The following is a 17,926-nucleotide window of genomic DNA, read 5'->3' on the forward strand; positions in this document are numbered from 1 at the left end:
CAACGTTTGCAGCTTTGGGAAAGAGAGCGACACATTTTTCAGGAATTGCCACACTGCCTGTGTCTCGAGGAAAGGGAGAACAGGAGGTGTGGGACTGAGGGCGGATGACACCGGCAGCACTGCCCGCTCCCCGGGGCGCCGAGGGGCGAAGCTCCCTGTCCACGCCGTGTGCGCCGCAGCAGCAGAGCCTTGCCGAGGCAGGCCAACGCGCCGCTCCGTGGGGCCGTGCCGAGGGCCAGGTGCCCGCACGGTGTCAAAGATGCTGTGTGCCACCAAGGCGGTGCCCTGGGGCTCCCCGGGCGCTGGGGACACCGCCCGCTTGAGGCATTTGCGGCCTTCGCCGTGCCCCGGGCGCACCAGGAGCGCCCCGCTGCCCTCTCCAGCAGCGGTTCCTGTTTCTTTGTGGCTGCTCCAAACCACAGCGGCCTCTTGGTAACCCTGTCCGCGGAGTCTGAGCTGGGGCTGCTGGCCGGTCTCTGCGGGAAAGGCCACTAAGGAGCACCAGGAGAGCAGCGGGGAACGGGAGCGAAAACATGGGACAGGGAGCGGGATCTGGGGGACCTCGGCAAGGAACCTGTGCAGAACAAGGGTCACCCAGAAAGGAAGGAAACAGAAGAGAGAGAGATGAAAGATGTGAAGGGGAAGCGGAGCAAACAGCTTCATTAAAAAGCACATTTAAAAGGCCATTGACAAAGAAAAAGATGAAAAGGACAGTGACAAACAACAAGCACTACGGCCATTTCAAGTTACTTCAGTTTTTTTAATCAAATGGAATTTGATGCCAAAATATTGTGTAAAACCACATGATTATAACTTTAGTATCAGGAGCAAGCAGAGAAGCAAACGAGGACTAAACTGGGGAAGGATGTATACAAACGAGAGTTGTGCATGTTGTAGACAGCCACACAAAATACAAAGAAAAACCTCTCCCTTCTCTATCCCTCTACCTCTATCTAGTGCCATTTTCTCTTCAGCTAACTTTCTCCTATTGTTCTACTGACTTCTTACACTTCCCGCCCCCCTTCTGAGTTTTCAGACATCTTGTCACCTAGAGTCTAACCAAACCTTAAAAGTGCCAAGATAAAACTTAAGGTACACAAAACACAATTATAGACAAAATCTTTCCATGCAGTCATTAATTCCTAGACTACCTGGTGGAGGGGAAGGAATCTGAAACAGGTTATAAACTTGTTTTCTGTTTTACTTGCAAAATATTTGTGTTGAATTTTGAACTGGAAGAGTTTCCTTAATACTTTCAAATGTTCAACTGGTTCAGAACTTGTAAGCAAAATAGATTTGTAATGCTGGAAAGACTTATTAGAAAGGGATGTATTTAAATCAATTTAATTCCCACTACCCATGGTAAGATGAAAAAACTAGTGAAGTTACTTTCCTTCTCATGTACAGCACATTTTTTTTACTTCTGCATATATCTTTACTCCTGTAGAACAATGGAAGAAGATTTGATTAGCATCTTTATGAAAAAAAAAGAGAAAGATTACACACCACTTGCTGTGTCCTCACTTTAGTAACAAAACATTCACTGTGAAATAAAAGCATTTCTGATTTTATGTTAAGTATTTTGCACACAGCCAACTTACCATAGGGCGAAAGAGCATTGTTCTTGACCATTTTGCATAGCTACTCAAAGGGATATTAGATAAGGTCTTAGAGGAAAATAGAAAGCCTAGAGGCAAGTATCTATGCAAAAATAGTGATCTACAAATATTTTAAGCAGATATTAGTCATATTCAATTCTATTTACTATCCCTTTGTTATATTTGAAGTTTGCATCTGAAATATGCAGTTTTTACAGAGTATACAGACAGTATACAGTTTCAGAGATGAAACTCAGCAGGCCTAGTGGAGACCTCTAGTTATGTTACTTCTTTCTATAAAGCAAAATGCATAGAAAGATCCCTATAAAAGCCCACAAATTCAACAGCTGTGTCAAAAAATTCATGTAGGTCAGTCTTGTATACACAAGAAAATACATGGTTCCACACTTCTGCCAACAGGAAGGGTGAGGCCTGGCAGCAGACAGACACTGGGAGTCCCTGGCTGTGCACTGCAAGGTTAGCACAGCACTTGAGCCCTAAGCCCCAAAATCTGCACATCAGCTATGAGGGGAGCCACAGGCTTCTGAGAAAAGCCTGGTACGGGAAGAAAAACTGGGGGAGCCTGGCTCTCACTTGTGTTCTGCCCCCTGAGTCAGTACAGTGCAAAGGGCTCCAGTACCTCTGCCTGCAAACTCGATCAAGGACTACAGGTATGATGTACCCAGAAACCAGAATCTAGCAGCAAGGTTAAATACCTCTGAGTCTGGACAAAGGGCAGAGCGCTGACTCATCACATACTCAACCAGCTGCTGGCAGAACAGGGAGACTGCAAACACAGAGCACTTCACAAGGGCCAAGAGCTACACCTACAAAAATGCAGATAGAAGGCAGTTCTCTTTATAAACTCAGTTTCCAGTGCGTTCTTTAAAATTTATATTCGAAGAGATAGGGGATTAGATTCTTTGCATCCTTTATTCATTTTCAAGCATGGAAACGGATTTGAAAGAGACACACACCACATAAATAAGGACAACTCATTAAGACAGCATGCTTGATCATTCTCCTTAAGAAAGGCTGAAAATTTTCAATTCTTTTGTTGGGGTTTTTTTTTCATGCAACCTGAAACAGTCTACAAAGTCCCTTACCCTACTATTTTTTTAAAAGCAAAAAATTCATACTTCTACACTAGAAATTCCCCATGGTAAGTACTTCATAACAGTTTTTCCTCTTCTCTCCATCCCCACAGTGTTAGTGTGTTGGCACAATGGCAGGATAACAATCACCAGATTTCAAAAATTACTGCAGGGTTTGAGATAGCTTTTAAAAATAAATAAAAGTATTTAGATACAGAATAATTTTTTTGTGGATAATTTATAACAGAAATTCATAAATATGATCACAATTTCCTAAAAATCTATACAAATACAAGTAACACCACTTCCCTTGTAATGCATGGATTTCAAGTAATTACATGAAGCTCCATTAGACAGCCTTTCACATACAAATTACACAAAATTAGACATGTATGCAGGGATAATGTAATGCTTCTGACTAGTTAATGGTCCAAAAATAATAAAAGTAATTCAAAAAAAGCTAGTTTTCAGTTTAATTGTCGGGGTGGAATGTACTGTGGGTGGTGGTTGCCTAGCAGCTGCTTTTGCTTTGCTGGCCTGACTTGCTCGGACTGCAGTTTCTAGATGTGTTTTCAATTCAGGAGCAGCTCCCATTACTGTCTTGAAAGCATGTGGGTAAAGTGGACCAATGTGCATTAGATTCTGAAGTGCAAACTCGTGAAGATCCTTAGATGCTGTAGATGCAGAAGCAAAGGCATTTTCATTCAGTAAATAGGAGATCAGAGTGGGAACGAGAAGGGCAAGCAACTGTACTCCTAAAAACGAAAGAAAAAAAAATGTAATTGCCATATCAGAGAATGAAACAAACAAACAAAATTATCAGTTACTAGACAGATAAGGGCAATATTGTTTTCAGAATTGACATTAGAAACTGTAATCAAAAAACTATCAAATTAAAACAACTGAAATGTAGATGGCTTCTTGTGCTTTGATCACTCCAATCTGTTTTACCAGGACTGGGTTCAAGATTTCTATTATTGTTCGTTACAGTCACGTTGATCCTGATACTTATTTTGAGATGCTTTTGCACCATCCGATTGCAGATCATTGATGAAAGATTGTAAGATGCAGAGTGCCCACCATATTAAAGGATTTCATGACACTTTTCAGGCAGACAGAAATGTTATTCAGTTGAATCTGAGTATCTGCTTCCCCAGCAAGCATAACTGAACTGATATCAGTATGCAAGTGTTCACAAAGAAGTCAGGGACAGCTATTTGCTGTTATTTATGTTGTATTGGTCTGGGAGATCCTAATCCAAAAACTAGCAGGGCAGCTATACTTCAGCTAGCATGATCTAGTAAGGCCACAGCCCAAAATGGCAAAGGGATCAATAGGGTTGACCTTGAGAATAAAAAAGGCAGCTAAGCTTAAGCAAAGAGGCAAATTTTTGTACCTTGATAGAATGTAAGTACAATTTTGAAATATGTAACCTGGTAATTATACACTTTAAGCTCAAAGAAATTAAAAATTAATGGTAACTCAGTTATCTAAATTGTTTTAAATTACCAGAGTATTATTTTCCCTTAAAGGTTCTGACAAATTCATACTCCTGGGGTGATTTGTCTACAGCTAGCAACAAATCAGATGTTCTGTTTCCTCATTTATTTGTTACTCTCATTTTCATTTTACATGTGTTTTAAACAACTGTTCCAGAAGCAGAATGAGGCTCAAGAAATTTAGTATTTTATCAAAAAAGAGAAACTCCAACAAGGAGTGTGTTGGGGGAAAAAAACCCCACAAAAACCAACCAAAAACACTGCAAAAAAAACCCCTACACAAAACCAACAGTAGTATTTTTACAAAGAACTTTTTCAGCATTTGAAGTCAAATGTCAAAGACAGTAAGTCTCCAGAATGTACATCATTTCAGTTGAAGAATAACTAACTCAAAGATAAACTATAAGTAATGTATTCTATCTTGTGAATCTTGCTTCATCTACAGTCAAGATACTCTGACCAGTACAGTTCCATTTTTTGCTCTCTTTAGATAAAACTTGTTGAGCTGATAGAAATAACCTGATAAAAGTCTACTAAAATAATTGAAGTTAACAATGAAAAAAAGTAAATTTAAGCAGTGTGAAATACAAATTTCCAAACAGAATAAAATATCTCTCGTTACTGCAGTTCATATTTAGATCTTCTTCCTGCAATCACAGAAATGCAAAGGCTGCAGCATATCATGCTGTATACACTATGCAAGTTCTTGTATACAGAAGTTCTGGCACTGGAATTACAAAAGCATGTTGCACACACAGTCCATTTGTGACTATGCTATTAAATTCCTAACTGCAACATTTCTGAAGTTCAACATTCTGTTTCAGCATTACTCATTTCTCTAGAAAACCTGTATACTTACTATTCTGCTCCTCACCAAGGGCAACCAATGTTTCAAGGACTTTAATTCCTTCCTGGACTGCTAAAAGCTCCAGATTGTTGTTTGGGCGGCTCCTTTCCACAGCTTTCAACTTCTCAACCATGATAGGGGCCAATGAATGAATATATGGAGTCGACAGGGCACGATTGGTGTGTTGGAACACAGAAAGCAGAAGCTGGTAACACTTGGCTTGAACCTAATCAAATCAAGATAAATACATTGTCCTCAAAGTTATTTGTTAACTCAGGGAATCTAATAAACTCTGTTATCTCTGACTCAAAAAAAGAAAAAAGACTACTAAATGGGAAGGAAACATACTAAATAAGAGGAATGCAGCAACACAGCCCATCTAATAAAGCAGTACTAGCCCAGTGTTCAATAAAAGGAAGGCAAATTAAAAAGGCACTAAGCAGCAGTAACAATATAAACTCCGAGAAAATATAAGGCATAGTTAATGTCATACAAGTCAGTCACATCAGTTCACAGTGAACTACATCTTTAAGTCTCAGAACTACCAGCTCTAACAGTAGCTTAATCTTCAATATGCTATTCCTATTCCACAAGGGCGACACAGCCCGTAAGAATGACTCAGAACAAAGAGATCTTATTGTTCTAACACAAGGCAAGGCTGTATCCAAAAGTGTCACACCTGTCCATCCTTGCATCTCATTCTCCATTTTGTGCTGGTAGTAGCCTAGGACTATGTGTGTAGCCATACTATGAGCTAATCACAGAATGCTCTCCTTCTTGTCCTTCTATTTTATTTTTTATCCTCCTCGCTCTCTGTGGAAAGCTGAGATTATTAAAGCCATGGTTTGGGAAAATGACTCACCGATGATCTTGTTCAGATGAAATTATGAATGCGTTTTATGGGGCATACAAAGATCTTCCTCCAAAATCCCACACAAATAACCCAGAATTTTTGAAAAGGTGAAGACAAATATGAGGATAAAACATTGCACATGTTTTCTAACCGCACTCAAGTCCTAACAGGATGAGTTATCAAGCACATGCTAAACAGAAATGTTCTAGAGGAAGTACTACTGCACAAAATGATCTGCGAGGAGATCCAGGGATTACTGGAAACATAGATATATAAACAGAAAGTATTGAATAAAAATCACAGATCATAAAAACTACTGGTAAGAAAATACGAGTTATGCAGCTCATATTACTGTTAATTCAATGGTACACAGCTGCAGAATTTCTATACAATATTTAAGGTCAGAAATAAGAACACTTCTCATATCATTTATAAGCTTTATAACAGAGCTCCACAGGAGAGCATTTTTCCTTAATGCCTTATTCACAATCATCTTTGACCTTTTCAAAGAATTTTACCTCTATCTCTCCATACTGTTACAAATAATTCTCTTCCTTTTCTGTCTTTCTTTAAACTTATTCCTTATTAGCTGTTAAAGATGATTAGATTAGCCTTTGAAATAAAGAATAAAAGTATTTTCTTTAAATGCAGCCGTATTTCAAAAGAGTTTTATGACTGCATCTGACAGCAGAATTTCATCCAAGCTTTTTTCCTTTGATCTGTGTAATATAAAACTTTGGACTATTGTGCATTCATAGAAGTCTACAAAAACTTCTGAAAGGTAAATCAGAGCTTCTTCAAAGCATAAGAGTCACACACTCATGCAAAACTTGCCCAATAGCCTTGAAACACTTGGGTCTCTCAACTGAGTTATCTTGTTGGAATAAAAGGGAATTGAGCTCATCAGACTTCTGGTTATTACTATGCATGATATTTGACCTTTTCATGTGGTAATAGTTTCAAAAATACTCCTGTATTTCTTTTAAGGCATCAGTAGTTTCTTTGCAAGTCTTCTTAATCAGTTCAACGTACTTAGTACAATCATGATCATGCTTTTATTACAAGCAGGTGTCTCATTACTGACTGCAACAAGGTGTATTTTACATTTAAAAAGCCAGAATGAACACACAACAAGTATTACAGAGTATATGCTCTGCACATCCCTGAGAAGGAAGTGGACACCATCTGGCTGCTGTCCAAACTTGCTCTGTGTGTTACAAAAATAGTGGTAAGTTCCAGCTGATGGGCAGCTTTCCAGCAGGGTAGTGGGCAACCACGTACTTCTCTCTCACTGCTCATGTGTTTATACAGAGTTGAGAGAGAGCACGACATCAAAGTTTTACTTAATACAACTGACATTTCCATTCACACAATAAAATTCTAAGTAGCTTTCCATCCAGAGTCAGGCTTCAGAATCAACTGAATTTTATGTTCATGCTGGAAAACACCTGCCCTGCTAGGGAGAATTATCAGTCTAAACTGGATTTTAAATGCCTCACTGTGACCCTAAACACATCCACATTTTTTGTGTGTTTTTCTTCTCAGCAATCTCTGCAGTGTTTCCTTGTGGAAATCTTGTAGATTTTTCTCCTTCGCTCCCATCTGCAGATCTGTGTACCCCTTCAAACTGATAAACACATGGCTGGAAAAGTTAAGCTTCACTAATCATATAGTGCATTAGCCTGCTTGAACCAAGTCAGTCTACAACTTTTTAACTTTCCTCTTCAATGACAAAATAATTCACAAAGCATTTCACAAAGGCAAGCCAAAGGGCAGAAGTGAAACCATGAGACAAACGAATCATGATCTGTAGATGTTCTGATGGTGCCACAAAATTATATTTTTGCTCACAAACTGAGTTTTGTATGAACATGCAAAATAAGCACAGGCTTTGCACAAACAAATATAAAATTGATCAGAAATGTGGGCTGCAATTTTATCTATGGAAAAAGGGTTAACTCTGTATTATAGAAGATCAACACTAATGTAAAAATGTCACCCCTCTACCATAACTAATCTTTTCATCTGATAAAACTTCATATACCAAAGACTGGTTTTGCCTTTTAAAAAGCTGAAGCCAAAAACCTGGCACAAGGCCATGAACATGTTATTTAGAAGTGCTAAGTTTGGGTTATTTTTCTCATGAGTTTCAATAATGCATTGTTGAAAATTCTAGTTAGCTTGACAGCAGTATCTGTCCCTGAAGTAAAGGCATCACAAAACATTCAGGAAATGCGTTAAATATATCACAATTAGTTTTTGCTGGCTGCATATCATTCAAATTCCTATAATATGATCTTACCCAAGGATCAGAAGAATTCAATGCACTTCTAAATCTGTTCATACATCCATTTTGTAAAGACTGCACTCCAATTATTTCAGTGCTTGCTGACCAGAGGAAGAGAGCAATAGCTGTAAGTATGCTTACTTCATCAAGAATAGGTTTAGAGGCTTCTGAAACACAAAACCAAACATGCTGTTAGCTTATTCCAAAAAGGCTTTAGCATTTATGTAGTAAAAGCCAGTGAACACACATAAACTCACAAAGAAGATATATATGTACTTGAAATTATTTGCAACTGGACATGCATTTACTTATTACAGTATCATTATTGACTGTGACTGACAAAAATCTGAGCAACTCTGTTCTAACAGTTGTTTTAATAAAGTAAGTCAATCTTTCTAAAACTTAAGTGTCAAGGAAAACATCATCACCCACACTTTCTCGGACCAAGCCATGCTTTTTGTTTTCAGTGTGGAAACAAGAGGAAAAAAAATTTTAGATCCTTTCCCCACTGAAGATCTACTTGACTTACTTTAAAATTATCTTCAGCTATACAGCAGAGTAAGAAATAGATATCCAGCATGGCAACAACTTTTACTTAGCATGAGGTTTCACAGAACAGACTAGGTGATCTGACAGCCAACTGTCACCAATAGGAACAGTCCTACTTTAACCTTTCCTGCTTTTTAAATAACCTGTATTTGCCATTGTCACAATTTTCTTTTCCTTGCATAAGCTCTGTCTTCACAGATCTCATTAATGAATTCACAACAGGAACAAAAATATGTACATTTATATATAAACTATTATAATATATATCAAAAGCACTGTTATGTTGGTTTGGTTGGCCACATTGGTTCTGCTCTCCCCTGAGAGGCACAAAGAAACAGCATATATAAAGTCAGCAAAAAAGAAAAACAGCATGACTGCCCTTTACAGATGTCAGCTAGTCACTCAACTGGCTTAGCCATGTGAAACCTCACTTCAAAAACCTACTCCAAGCATTTTCAGGGACAATTTTTCTTATATTATTTAAATTATTTTAAATTTACATTGTTTAAATTTCCTTGAATGATGAGGTTTGAAATTGAATGCAGTGGACCTTTCTTAGATTTTTGTGTGTCTTATGTATCACACTTCACAGAAGACTGGAAAGGAAAACATTCCTCTTGCAAGGAACCAAGAAAATTTTCTGAAGCCTGCAAAAAGGCCTCCAGCCAGTGATGTTTCTGGAAAGCGGGCCTGTGAAATCTCTACAGTAACTAAAGGCTGGAAAACAAGAGCTGATGTGACAAATCAAATTAGAAGTTTGGCTTGGTTAACACAAACCTAGTGATCCTCCCCCTCTGGACATTTCAGAAGCATTTGCAATTACCTCCTCACTCCCCATCTCTCACATGAGTAACTCCATTCAAGCCTCTCTTCACTCTCTCCAAATGGCTCCTTGGCAATGTAATGCTCTTCTCGCTGACTACCACTATGCAAATGGCAAATCTTTGTGCCTCTCTTTTGCTAACTATGCAGCTAAGGCTGAACATCTTTTTCACTTTTTGAAGGGCAAGGCAAAGCACGTCTGTGAACCGTAAGAGGTGGTCTGCAGTTCTCTGAAGAGACAGTAACCATTGTGCTGGTGAGTAACAGGGATTTTTTTGCCAGGATTTCTTTCTCACCAAAGAAAGCTTTTAACAGTGCTGTGAGTATCCTACTCCAGTATGAACCTTGCCACAAATATCTGTGGCTGTCTTCCCACTCATTCCCTTTAACACTGGCTGTCACTAAGACTAAATGACTTGCGCCAGCATAAAACCTGAGAGGCAGGGGCTGCCAGATGCATTGCGAAAGGGAAAACTTCTAACTGGAGGTTATGATCAACACTGTCAAAGAAAACAGACCAAACAAGGACAAATCTGAGGTGGGAACTCCTGAGATGTAACTACTTTGTTAAAGCCAATGCTGTGCTTCAATAAAATCTATTAAGCAACTGAGGAGTTTAGCTCGTTCAGGTCTTACATTACGTTATAGGCAAATACCATACTTGTCCTTTCATTACAGAAAATCCATTTTTCTTGAATTTTAACTCCTGCACTGGGAAACCACTTACCAGGCTGAGAATCTTCCAAGATAGATGCCAGAGTGCTGCGGATAAGACCTGTCCATTGTTTCTGAGTTTCATCAGTCTTGACTGTTGGAAGAGTAACAATAGTTTTTATCCCTTGAAGAGCTGCAGTGACTGGAGGTGGGACCTGATTATCTGCTGACTTTACTGCTGTTTCTTTCAATACCCTTGTTATCAGAAATAGGATAGTGGGTAAGACTGTCATACACCCTAAAAAAGGAAAAAAAAAAGATAAAAGAATTTCTGAAGTGCTGTAGATAACCTCTTTGTCTTTCCCAATATGGATGTGTGTGGTTGGAGACAAAGGAGATGAGATAAACTGCAATTCAGGTGACAAGTGATACGTGTCCTTCAACATGTTATCACCAAATTCATTCATCAGGACTACTGAAGTGTATCATAACACAAGTCATACAAGCCAACAATTGAAATGCTGCTGTCAGTTCAGAAATGATGATGTAGCTGTTAAAGCTTTCTCCTACATGGCATGTGATACATGGTATGTCATCCAATTGCTAAGTACCTTCAAAATGGATCTACATGTCACTAGGATCCTATAAACAGCAAAAATAAGAGTCTGGAAACAAGTATCCCAACTAAGTTACAGCCCTTTCCAAGTAAGATGGAGTGTGGTACAAGCCCCAGAAGCGAAACAAGGAAGCTGTTTGGGTGTCTCAAATCCTGGACAAAGGCTGTAGGACTTTCTGTAACACATGTTCACTTTGAGCCCCTACTGAAAGGACTGAAAGAAGAATGCTGTTGGGTTTAGGCATGCAAAATCAATCTATAGATCACTTCAGACACTTAACCCTAACTCTTTCCATATCTCTTCTATGCTTCATTTTCCCACATCTGTGGAAACACAGATCCTGCCATTTTTCTCCTTCTGGGAATGCCGTGAGAATAAATACACGGAGTAGAATAGTTATGACAGGAAGGGGCCGCTCTTTAAATTAACAGTGGTTTCTGAGCTACTTGCAGTGGCCACTTGCCAAGTACTGAGAGTAACACCCTCACTCCAGACAACACAGAAGTAACAGTTAATCTTTTTGCCCACCCTTTCTCATCACCCTGACCATAAAACAAAAAACAAACAAAAAACCCCAACAAAACCAAAACAAAAAACAAACAAAAAACCCCAACAAAACCAAAACAAAAAACCACAAAAAACAAAAACCAAATCCCCACCAACACAAAAAACCCCAACAAACCAGGAATCAAATAAAAACAGGGCATGACTCCAACTCAAAATCTCATGTTCCTTAAAGAAGTGCAAGACACAAATTCACAAATTTCTGTTTGAAGACAGGCCATGTTGTCTTTTGAGCATAACTTTGTCCAAATACATTATTTGTAGTGCACCTCATTAGGGGACTAACTTCAAAATGTCTTTATCTATATGACAGGGTGAAACTTCCCAAAGATTCTTAAGACAACAGTTAAGCAATTTTCTCTCCAAAAAGCCAAAGTCAAAGAGCACAGCTTCCCATGTAATTGTGTCCTTTACCCATGAACTTCACTCAGTGCAATTATCCCAGCTCACACACATCCTTTGTGACAGTCTTCCTGGGCAGAAGAAAGCTCCATTTAGTTTGTAATCACATTGGGAATGACTGACAGCCAACGGCTGCAAGCCCGAGTGTACTACAGATGAATTGTGCTGGTTTTCCCTCAGTAGGATTGTCTTTTCATACAGCTGCTGCTTTTCATGAACTTTTCAGGAATTTAATTATCTCCAAAATGTCTGTGTTGTTTAACAATGACTAAAATTGCCCAAAAGGTTTCAAAAGCATGAAAAAAGGGGGAAAAAACCCCAATAAAATCAGACTGGTGCAGAGCTAATTTCCTCAGAAAACCTGCAGCACACATGCAAACTAAAAATCAAAATTCCTTTATGTTGCTCACTGGAAAAGCCTGGATTTTTATTCAGTTAATCACCTAAATATACTTATTAAGAGATGACCCTTAAAGCATTCACAGCAATATATTTACAGTTTGTTTTGAACATCATATCCTCACTGTGCTAGCACTCACACATACTCTGTTGCAAAGCCTTACCTGCTGGAGAGCACAGGGAAGGCAGGTCAGACAGAATGTTAACGGTGGCAGCCACAAGACGAGCACTTTCCTCAGAGAGGTGGGATTTGGCAGCAACGTGACTCGGAGAATCTGACACTTTGGAACTCAGATGGGGCATGTGTCGTACCAGGATAAACATGAGCAATTCCATAGCTGCAAAGACTAGAGATTTTCCAGGCACAAGACCACCGCTCTCACCTCCCTCTCCTAAAGCTAGAGGGTTTTCTTTTTCCTCATTATCGTCTTCATCTGAAAAAGGAAAGAAATGTCTGAGGAGACAGCTAAGTCTCAATCAATGTAATCAAACATTACATGACACACTCTTCACAAAGAAGTTAAAAATCAAGAAGAAAAAGTTGCTTTACAGTAACAGGACAAACATGGCTCCTCTGTCAGACTAAATGCTTTGTTTTAGTTAGAATGCCTTAAAGGAGTTTCAAATGCCTTAGAAGTACTGTGATTGCAATAATGCTTACTAAAAATCATTCTGGAACTAGAAAACAAATGCAGTCTTGCACAAAATGAAACTACAGTTAATTATTTTGCTTCTCTTAAAACTGATCATAAAATCAACAGCAATCAATGCCAAATAAAGAGCCAGGATGATTTTTTTAAAAATTTAATAGCTATTAATTAAATATTCCACCCTGACAAAATCTTATTCTAGCCTAAATTGATTATGAAATAAGAGAACAGAAAAGCACTGTAGGATTCTGTCTGAGTTCATGATTTGAGTGTATTCAGTTCGAAAAGTCTCTCTTTTGATGGCAGCTTGGCCAGCTGCAGTCTTTCCTTCTCCCATTAAACAGCAACAGAGATTCAGTAACTCAAAGCTGGCCTGAACTACCCTATAGAGCTCCTATGAATTTAAATGATTGCTACTGTTATCACATTCATCAATCTGAAAAAAGCAGCTTACTGGGCTGACAGTAAACAATTCCATTAATTCATATGAAGAAACAGTGCCTGCATTTTCAGTTGTGCTGGTTCCTCAAGTTCCAGCAAAATCTTTTCCCTCTTTTTATGTGGAAAATGGGCAAAAGCTATCAGTTGGGGCTTTTTTATCAACAGTACATTGTGCCAGATTAAAATGGTAATTTTCCTTAATAAGAGAATATTCTCTGGGGTTTACTTCACTTCTTTCAGGTACTAGAAAACCTGGCAGACCTACCCAACCTAACCAGGTATCAATGAACTATTTGCCAGGTTGCCTCTTGGAAACTAATTTACCTAGCCAAAGATGGAAACAGTACATCTATTATGAGATTTTTAAAGAAATGGTAAAGGTATGACTGAACAGGGAGACTGCCTCTTAAAATGAAGAGGTCACTAGAAGTACCTCAGAAAGTAGCTCTCAGACTGCTGGTCAAGTTCTGAGTATCTCCAAGCACAGAGAAACCACATCCCTGCATACCTGTTCTACTGCTTCACCACTCCCACGGTGACTAATTTTTTCCTTGTATCCCATCTGGATTTCCACTGCTGCAGTTTATACCCATTGCCTCTTGTCCTTCCACCACATGCCTTTCAGAAGACTCTGGATTGGCATTGTCTTTTAATTCCCTCTAAGAAGGGGGATTGCTATTCTATCCCATATTAACCCTCTGTTCTGTAGATTAAATAAGTTCAGCTCTCTCAGCCTCTCCTCACAGGTTACACACTTCACCTCCCTAAGCAGCTTAGTGGACTTCCACTGAACTTCCTTCATGTTTGTCAACATCTGTCTTACTCAGAATGAGGAAGAAGGAAAACTAGACACTGCTCCAGATGCATCTTCATACTCGTGTCCTTAATCCATTGGTCATGCTCTTCTAACACAGCCCAATAACAGAGTTGCACAGGTTTCACACCAGAGATTCACACACACAAGTCCTCATCTGGCAAATCTGCTAACCAGTCTGTCCACCCACCAGCCTATACCAATGCACATTCCATCCCAAATGCAGGATCTGGCATTTGTCTTTGCAGAACTGCAGCAGGTTCTCAGACCTGTAGTTCAAAACTCCCCTGAAAGGCAGCAGCATCCTCCAGCACACCCATCACTTGCCCAGTTTGGTACCATCTACAGATTTGCTGAGGGTACATTCTCTCCTATCTGTCCTATCTGCTTAACAGCAGCAGGCCCAATACCAATCTCTAAAGAATTGCCAGTCAGACTTGAATCACTAAACTCCATTCAAGCATAGCAGCCCAACAAATTATTCTCCTACTTTTCAGTCCACATCACTCCAGATTGACAATGACATTACAGAGTACTGGTTCAAAAGCCTTGCAGAAGTCTAAGTAAACAATATCCACCACTCCACCTCCAAAGCCAGTTACTTCATCACAGAGGGTGATGAGACATTAATTGCCCTCAGTAAGTCTCTATTTCAAATCACATTCTTCTACTTCATGTACTAAGAAGTATCAAAGGAAATTTACTCAAAAACCTTTCAACAAGCACAGCAGGCTTACTGGCAAGTTCACTCAAACCCCACCTCATGCCTTAGTCAAAGTTAGTCACAGCATTTTTGCCATCCATTGGAAAGCTTTCTTGAGCACCACAGCTTTTCAAAGATGATTGCAACAAACTTAGCACATCATCAGGCAGCTCCCTCAGATGCACCCCATCTGGTGCCAGGGTATGGCTGGCTTTTTTGTGAGCAGTCCCTAACTGGATGCTCACCTGCTGCACCCAGCATTGCTCTCCCCTAGGCTTGCTCACTACACACAGGCACAGGAGGAGTAAGCAAAGAAGGTAACAGTGCCTTAGTTTGCCTCTATCATGTTTTGTCATTAGATCATTCAATCCATTCAGCAGCAGGTCCAAATTTCCTCTGCTGACAATGCATCTATAAAAGTAGTTCTTGGCACACTGGACGTTCATTTTCAGTCTCAGCTCCACCTAAACTGTGCTTTTCCAGTTCCTCTCCTCCATACCCACAAAGTCTTCAGCAGTCTTCCTTGGCAGTTTGTCCCCATTTCCAACATCCATAAATTTCCGTGTCACATTTGAGCTCAGTCAAAAGAACCTGTTTGGCCAAGTCAGCCTCCTGCCATGATCACTGTGAATGAGCTTTATTTTGTCACCAAAGATGAGATGATCCCTCTTTCCTTTGCCCTCCAGGAAAGCTTACCACAAGATCTCATCTACAAGCTCCTTGCACAAGCCAAAGTCTGCCAAGTCAGGCCAAAGCTTTTGCTCTGCTGCTCATTTTCTTTCTTTCCCTTGAAATTATGACCTCACTATCACACAGCTGGTACAGCCAGAACTACCATAAACTTTCATAACCATTTATTCTAAGTGCAGAGCAAACCCACTGAGTCCCACCTTTATTTGGACTGTCCAGCATCTGGACTGAAAAACTCTGTGCTTTGTACACTTCTGAGTGTGAGCCTCCAGTGGTGTCACCCTTCCAGCACATGACTGGATGGTAAAAGCCTCTCATGGGGCTCCCATAGCTTGACTGGAATGCTTCTTTGGGTTGGTTTAACATGGCTTCCTTCACCTCCCCTTCTTGAATAGGCAGCCTGTGTCTCCTGACTGGTATCACCCTTCCGTTCCTTTCAGTGTTATCAGTTCCCATCTGTCAAAGCAGGACAGCTGGCTCCTCTCTTCTCTCTTCCCTTCTCTTGCCAGATCTCCACAGTGTTCTCCAACTGGGTATCTGGAGATAGAGCCTTTTGTTGCTGGAAGTCACAGTATTGCAGCCACCACCTTCATGCAAGTGTCACCCTCCAGGGCCACATTCCAGCATAGCCTATGGCTGTCTCTCCTTCTGAGAAACATGGGACTTCAGCTCCTGCATGTGCGGGACCTCTGTGAAGAACATTTCATTCCTCCATTTACCTTTCCTGACACCACAGAGTCTTCTCACCTTCACAAGCATTTCCTTCATGTCTCATAGACGAGACCAGTGTCACTTCCTGCCCTGGCTGCACAGACAAGCCTCTGGAGCACAGGCACATCAGCATTTTCATCTGAATTTCAAACCTGGCCATTAGACCTGTGATGTAGCAGAGGTGATTGTCCCTCAGTCAGCAGGCTGTGTTGTTGTCTGTCAGTACCAGCATTCTGCTGACTGCAGCAGTCCTGTAGAGTCTTGAGCAGCACTCCTGGGCAGCATGAGCATGCCTTTCCATGCCAGCTGCCTTGCTCCTGTTGCACACCCTGTTCCCAGAACTCCTGGCAGCTGACACACCCCGAGTGCCCTGAATGTCAGTGAAGTAAGAACCCAGGTGCAAGTCTGCTCCCCTTCCTGGCAAGGTCTCCTGGGCAGGCAACTTTTCATACTGGTTTCAGGAGCAGTTCACTCATCCCGTGAATGGCAGTTGTGCCAGGGACACACCACTGTACCATGTACTGGTGCCTAAACCATTGAACTTCAGAAAACAGGTAAATGAGGTGCTAAAGAGGCAGTCTGTAGAGAAACATTAAGAAAACTGAGCAAGGTATTAATAAGGGGTGTGCTGGATATAACTTGCACCACTCTTACTCCAGAAAAATGAATGAAAATCATGACATGAAATGAGAATGATCAGAGGAAGAAAAAATACACCTTACAAGAGTTAAGAAATCAGCAGGTGTTTATGAACACAATCAAAATTATCTGTGGAATACACAGCATTCTCCTCCTCACTGTAACCATACTCTAATGCAACTGAGTTCCTTTCCCAATATGAAAACCTGTTGCTTATTTACTCTGCAAAGCAAGCCACGTTTTCAGAATCTTACTTAGCGTGTTCCTTTTTTCCTGCAAATAATCTTGAGCTGCTCTTACTATCTGCTGGACAACTCCTGTAACCAGTAGCTGGACTGAAGGAGGATCCCAGGTCAGGAGGAGTCGGTGAAGCACACTCAAGAGTTCAACACCAAGGAGCTGCAGTGAAACAAAATACATAGAAAGACATTAATTAGGACTAAACAATTCCTAATTGTTATGTCACTTGCTTATGATGAACAAATACTTTTCTCACACAAAAATAATTACAGCTCTTGTAATCATCATAGATGAAAGACCAAGACATAAAAAAGCTGATTGTTACAACATGCTCATACATTACCTGATCCTCTGCAATATGGATCCTGGCACAAGGGGAATCCAACAAAGTATGAAGGGCTTGTAAGCAAGATGTAACATGCTCTACGGGTTCTTCAGGTCTTGGGGAACACAGAAACTGTATACTAACACCTGAAAAGAGCAATAATTCAAAAGAACGTTCACATCATCATAAAATCAAGTTTTCTTTTTAAATCTTTTGTAAGTATAGCAGGTCCTCAACAACTTCAGAAAGTTAGCTGTTTTTCTCAATTCTTCCTCCTTTCAATTAAAAGAGATTCTTTGCAGAAGAATTGTATTTGCTTCCTCTTCTGCATCATGTTGTCCCCAGAATTTGGCAGGATAAATAATACACAGCGACAACCAACAATTTAAGATTACTGAACAGAAATCCATACTTTGTTCTAAAGATCTCTAAGTCAGATCTATGAATCCTTCAGTTGTAAACTGAGTTTCATTTTCTTGAACTCCTTTAAATGTAAAGACAAATGAAATGAAGTTAAGCTCCAAAAAT

At 40.0% G+C, this 17,926-nt stretch overlaps 1 protein-coding gene across 2 annotated transcripts in view; it reads right to left on the minus strand.

The window, feature by feature from the left end:
- Positions 1-739: 739 nt before the first annotated feature.
- HEATR5B (HEAT repeat containing 5B) overlaps positions 740-17,926 on the minus strand; it is a 57,905-nt gene continuing 40,718 nt past the window's right edge. For both annotated transcript variants that reach the window (XM_063391010.1, XM_063391009.1), the window contains exons 30-36: positions 17,417-17,544; positions 17,088-17,232; positions 12,350-12,619; positions 10,277-10,501; positions 8,194-8,345; positions 5,051-5,264; positions 740-3,447 (exon numbers count right to left, since the gene is read on the minus strand). In XM_063391010.1, the coding sequence (XP_063247080.1) occupies positions 3,143-3,447; positions 5,051-5,264; positions 8,194-8,345; positions 10,277-10,501; positions 12,350-12,619; positions 17,088-17,232; positions 17,417-17,544 (1,439 nt within the window). In that variant the 3' untranslated portion in view covers positions 740-3,142. The remainder of the gene's footprint in view (positions 3,448-5,050; positions 5,265-8,193; positions 8,346-10,276; positions 10,502-12,349; positions 12,620-17,087; positions 17,233-17,416; positions 17,545-17,926) is intronic.

This window comes from Prinia subflava, chromosome 2 (genome assembly GCF_021018805.1).
Source record: "Prinia subflava isolate CZ2003 ecotype Zambia chromosome 2, Cam_Psub_1.2, whole genome shotgun sequence".
Classification (NCBI taxonomy): domain Eukaryota; kingdom Metazoa; phylum Chordata; class Aves; order Passeriformes; family Cisticolidae; genus Prinia; species Prinia subflava.